Here is a 6,000-nt window from a genome sequence, read left to right on the forward strand (position 1 = left end):
AGTGGTCAGTGTTTTGGTTAATTTTCTCTCAAATAATCTGCCTTCTTTAGAAACAAATGGACCTTTTGAAATGAAAATTATTGTAGCCTCACCTGCAATAGTGGGACAGTCCTAGGCTCTGCAGCCTCACCTGCAGTAGTGAGACAGTCTTAGGCTGCCCAGCCTCACCTGGAGGATCAGAGATGGGAACTATGAAAAGTTTGATCTTGTTCTGAATCATAAAACATTGCAGCTGCCTTGTCCAGCTTCCATGTAATAGTGCTGACTTTATCTTATTGTATTTTATTTTGTCATGTTTGGTTGTTCTCTCTTAGAACCCTGTTCTTGTATAATGAGTCAGAAAAGGACTGGATCCAGAGGGGAGGGGAGGAGGGGCGGGACTGGGAAGAGTAGAAGGAGGGAAACTATAGTCAGCATATATTGCATGAGAAAACAATCTATTTTCAATAAAATGAATAATACCAACTTTTTAAAGTCACATCTGGAGTTGGTGACCAAGGGATAGAAGGGAAACGTTCCCTGGCCACAGCCATCTCTCCCTCCCAACACGTGCTCTGTTTGTGACAACCATAACTCATTTTTCTGCCAGGGTTGACCATCTCTTCATTTCCAGTCTTTCCAAAATTAAAGGATTGCCATGGTTTTCTTACTCATTTCTATATCCAAGAGTTAAGCATGCCCCAAGAGATGGGAAGGAAGATGAAAGGGAAGAGTAAGATCAGAAGGAGGTGGGGAGCTTGGGGAGAGATCAAGCAGAGAGGGAAAAGAGAGGTCACTTCAGAAGTCACCTGGAGTCCCTAGGGCCTGGTTGGAGTACCAGTGTTCTCTCTTACCGGCTGTATGAACTGGAACAGATTTTTATAATCTCTCCCACTTAAATTCCTTTATCTGTGAAATGAGCATAATTACAATTGCCTTTCCATAGAGTTCTGCACCTTTAGTGAACTAGTTCTTTGGGTATAACCTTCATGGTCAAGGGTCTGGCCATCTTAGGCCACACTACAAGGATGCTTTTAGAAAAAAACTGAAGTTTTAATGTGTTTAATGGCTTCCCTTTCTTCCTTTGAAAAAGATCTCTGTCCTTGTTATTGAGCTGCCTTGCTGTTACTGCTGGAAAATTCTGACCTCAATCACTCAATTCGAGGGTTCTTGTGTTTCAGACTTGTCCTGGGTTATCTTTCTGACCCAAGTGAGGACCTTCAGGATCCTGTGAGTGACAAATTCTTCAAGGAGATTTGGGTTTCAACAGCAGCTCGAAACGCTACCATATATGATAAGGTGAGACATACTTAACCCTTCTCCTGCCTTTCTTTATTCTCATGATGGTTTTATTGATACAGATAGACTATTATTAGTATAAAAGAATCAATATATCTCTGTGTTGTAAAACTATCTCTCTGTAGACATTGAAAAACAAAGAACAAAGGGCTAGGGACATAGCTCGGTGGCTGGGCATGTGCCTAGCATGCACAAAGCCCTGGGTTCAGTCCCCAGCACCGGCCCACCCCCCAAAAAAAGACCAAAAGTTTTATAAGGCTTATCATTTAGAAGAGGCATTAGTGATACCCTGTACCCTGTCCTCCATAGGATGTAGAGCTCTCATCAAACACATCAGGGGCATATGACCAACCAGTCATGAGAAGGTGGAAGCTGAAAACATTTTGGATATAATGGGATCAAGCTGGACATGACACGGTGGAATTTTGTGTCTTAGACACAGGGATGATGTTGATTCTGTAGGTACCTGTCCATGTTTTGATGCAACACCTTCTGAAATTCCCAAGGGTTTAGTGCTCTGATGTCTGAACCATATGTCAGTTAGCAAAGGGTTATACTTACAAACACTAAACGTGTTGCCATATGTGTCTTTCAAAGTGAAAAGTTAGAGAAAACAGAACTTGCAGTTTTCCCCTTTGACAAGAATCTCCAGTGAAATTTGAGTAGGGCAATTGTTTTAAAATTTCCATTTAAGCAAGTGTTCCTTACTGCTATCTTGACTTTATTCTGTGGATAATAGCACTGGGATAAGAATGTGGGAGTGGCCTTTTAAAATGGAAACAGATGAGCAGTGTTTTAGCAAAGAAAAGCTGCAACTAAGGTTGGTTGGGTTGGTTGAAACCAGGACTTACTACATAGCGCAAGCTAGTCTTACACTTGTAATTCTCCTGCCTCAGCTCCCATGTGCAGGATTACAGGCATGTGTCACTTCACCCAGCTGTGAACAGTAACCCATTCGGCTTGTGCTGTGACATAAAATGAATGTTTTACAAAACATTTTGCCTGTTGGAATGATTACCTTTCATAAAGAACCGGGGCTTGCCCTTAAGCAAGTGGCTCAGCTTCCAATTTGTATCTTAACAGGTCTTCCGGTGCCTTCCCAATGATGAAGTACACAATTTAATCCAGCTGCGGGACTTTATAAACAAGCCCATATTAGCAAAAGAGGATCGCCTTCGCGCCGAGGAAGAACTGAGGAAGATCCGCGGGTTCTTGGTGCAGTTCCCTCTCTATTTCTTATCAGAAGAGAACCTGCTGCCTTCTGTTGGAACCAAAGAAGCCATTGTGCCTATGGAGGTTTGGACTTAAACTGTTTGCAACTGAGGGTCTTCCAACCTGAAGACCACAGTTCATATATGTTCACTTCTAAGGACTTCACAGCCAGAGTTGGGCCTGATGCCTCCTGTCACCTACCCACTGGACTCCTTCAGAGTGGTTGGGTGTGGCAGTGGTCACCCTGATATAAGGACACTGGACATAAGCAGATCTTCATCATTCCCCCTACTTGTCCTTGAGAAAAACAGCTACGTTCTTGTCGATAGCATATGCTCAGATAACACCAAACACAGACACAAATTACATCATGTATTTCAAAACCCATTTCCTTTGCTAACAAGACTCTGCCTGTGACCGTGATCCATACAAGTTGCCAAAAGTTGCCTGAATGCTCTTGTTCTTAGGTTCATTTATGCATCTGGGGCCCACCTTGTCATCCATACAACACTGTTTAAGAGATTGCTTATTAATGAAAGATGTTGGAGAGCTGCTTTGATGGTCCTCAAGGATCTAGATGATGCCTGTACCCAACCTGATCCTAATGTGAGCATATCTACTAAGCCAAGACATTGTTCTTTGTTCTTTTTCAGTCACTGTAGGGACAGAACAGGCTTTGCCTACCTAACTACATACATTAAGCACTTCTAAGGACATCAATACTGTATCTTAATAACAGGAAGGCATTAAATCCTAATACTGAAGAAGGATTTCCCTCTGTTCCCAAAGATACTGCCCAGCTGTGTCCTTGTCATCTGATAACATTTGTCAACATGTGCAGCATATGTCAAAACATTGTAACCAGATACGCACAGATGGGACCTCCAAGATGTCAGTGGGAATCCAGTTCAGATAAAGGACAGGATTTCTGTCTGTCTGAAGAATCCATGTCCTCCTTAGCCACTGGATTGACAGAACCAAGTTGATTTTCTCCATTATAAGGCCAGTGGATGTAATTTGTCTTTCAAGTGAATCAAAGGCTTTACCTTCAGTTTTCCACTATACCTTCTTTAGGGGAAAAGGCAATTGATTATACAAGACCTCTACTTTGCTTGAACTGTTAACCATGTTGTATCATTCCAAGACAGCTCCCAAAGAAGCTGAAACACTAACTCACATTGTTCCGATCTGAAATGTGGGTATCCACGCTCCCTCTCAGCTGGTATTATGCCCTTTGTAGACCAAATTTCAGAGCTCCTCTTGCATCCTGGGAGGGTCTACAGGTTCCTGGAAGCCTGGGACTTGTGCATACGAGGTACCTATGTGATTGTAAACAAAAGGGATTGCTGGAGTAAAATTTCCTTTAAGGTGCTCTTCAAAGCAACTCCCAACCCATGTTTTCATGAATAAACGTGCTGGTGTAAAAATGACACAGGACCACAAAGCCAGTGATATAGGTTAGTAACAGAGTGACAGTTATATCCAAGGGAAGATGTGTCATCCCTGAGGAACATTGTACAAATGAGGTAGGATTTGTAATCAACAATGGAAATTAACATGTTTTTATGAATAAATAACTTATTTCTTATATGGCCAAGGATGGTGAAATCATTTCATTTTGTAGTTTTAGTGAATAAGACACTTTATGCAGATAAAGATCTGATTATATTTAAGATATTCAGTGTATGTGGAGTACCTGAAGGCTTACTGTGTTTCATTTAAATTAAAAAAAAAAAAACCTTAAAGCAGTAAAAAAAAAAATTGGTTCTTGATTTTGTACAAAATGTTCTCATTAGACCATAAAGGTCTGGCACAGACCTATAATAAATCATTTACTTTAACCCTCCCCATGGTACAGCAGAGGGTTACATTGGAGGAAGTAATGATGTAGACCTGCCCATCAGATGTACAACAGACTCCTGCACCCAGTGTTAGTCTCTCCTCACTTCATTATTACCCCAGACGAAGGACATGGAGGTTTCAGACAGGGCGTCTTCTGCTCTTTCGAATCCTGTAATCTGTGTTTCTTTGTCTCCACTACTAGAATGGTACCTGGACACGGCAGAGACTTCATAGGTTGTTTAGTTTGTCTTCAGACTCTGAAACAGTGCCTAGTACAAAGGACATGTGGGTAAATGTTTGTGGAGTGAAAATATTATACAGGAGAGGGAGCTGATGAGCTGCCACACTAAGTTTTAGGACACGCGTCCCACTGCTGGTATCTGCGCCAAGTTTTCCCTCTGCATCTTCTCAAATGTACAACGCTAAGATATTTACTCGGAGGGGTCTAGTGGAAAATTCAACAATGAATACCTGTGGTAACTGTTTACGGAATTTAACAGTCTACCAAGCTGCATGGGACATGAGCATGAGCTGTACCACGTGCTGATTGCCTGCCATTCGTTGAACCACTACTGCCTTCTAGAAATTACATCACCATATCTGATAAAGACTTTAAAATGGGAACTTTATGCCCTGAAAAGCTACTTCAGATCTGTGTAGCATTTCAGACTGAGCACAGTCTGCTGATGTTCTGCCAAGATCAGTAATACTCTTTGTTTTTATAAAGCAAAAATGCCTATTGTTACAAGATGTGAAGAGTAGAAAAGGGCCATGGCCTGAGGGAGAGGCTGTGGACATGGCCAGCTCAGTGCTTGTTGTGGCAAGCAGCATGCAACAATCCCCTCCAAATCCCAGATCCCTGAAGTGAGATGCTCTTGACCCTGAGCTACAGTAGCACAGAGTAACTTAGGGGACTGATTGTGTGACTTTATTGCAAAATGAAAATACCTCTTTTTAAGGTGCTTTTCAAAGATGAGTTTGTCTGTAGGTAGTCAAATTATGGACAGTTAATTTATATAAGAACTTGTACAAATTATTATATCATAAAATTAACACAGCAAGCTGGGAAGTCATTTTCCAGGCTGAGTTGGAAAATTGATTTTCTCATCAATATGTATGTGTATGTGTGTGTGTGTTTGGGGTGGTTGGTAAAGTACCTGCTATATACAGATGAGGCCTTGCTTACAGACTCCTGAAACCTGTGTAAAAAGGTGGGTAGGGTGGCCTGCATCTGTGACCGTAACATTAATGGAGAGCAGACAAGGGAGGTCCAGCGTTGTTGGCCAGCCAGTCTAGTCATTCCATAAGCTCTGGATTCAGTGGGAGACCCTGTTTCAAACAAGATGTAGACTGTAAAGAGAATATCTTGTGTATTATATGGATGCATCACCTATCAATTAAGAAGTCTATGGCCTATGGCTTAGGCAGGAAATAGAGGTGGACCATCTGGGAGGCAGAAAGGATTCTGGGATAGAGCCAGGTGCAGAGAGATTTGCTGGGAAGACGTAAGGAGACAGAGGCATGGTACCTGAGCACAGGAAACCAACCACATGGCAGAATGTAGGTTAAAATAAATTAGTTATCTTTAGCTATGGTCTAGTTAAAGAAGAGCCTAGCTATAGGGCTAAGGTATTTTAAGTATATTTTGATTCTGAGTCTTATTTCTGG

The 6,000-nt window shown here is 41.8% G+C and overlaps 1 protein-coding gene across 6 annotated transcripts in view; it reads left to right on the forward strand.

The window, feature by feature from the left end:
* The window catches only part of Pld1 (phospholipase D1), a 194,904-nt gene extending 190,694 nt beyond the window's left edge, over positions 1-4,210 (forward strand). For 3 of the 6 annotated variants that reach the window (XM_017319490.2, XM_017319489.2, XM_017319491.2), the window contains 2 exons: positions 1,161-1,278; positions 2,362-4,087. In XM_017319490.2, coding sequence (XP_017174979.1) covers positions 1,161-1,278; positions 2,362-2,586 — 343 coding nt within the window. In that variant the 3' untranslated portion in view covers positions 2,587-4,087. Of the gene's footprint in view, positions 1-1,160; positions 1,279-2,361 lie in introns of all 6 variants that reach the window. The other 3 variants (NM_001164056.1, NM_001368667.1, NM_008875.4) reach the window with 1 other exon arrangement.
* Positions 4,211-6,000: the final 1,790 nt, after the last annotated feature.

This window comes from Mus musculus, chromosome 3, assembly GCF_000001635.26.
Source record: "Mus musculus strain C57BL/6J chromosome 3, GRCm38.p6 C57BL/6J".
In the NCBI taxonomy this organism is placed as follows: domain Eukaryota; kingdom Metazoa; phylum Chordata; class Mammalia; order Rodentia; family Muridae; genus Mus; species Mus musculus.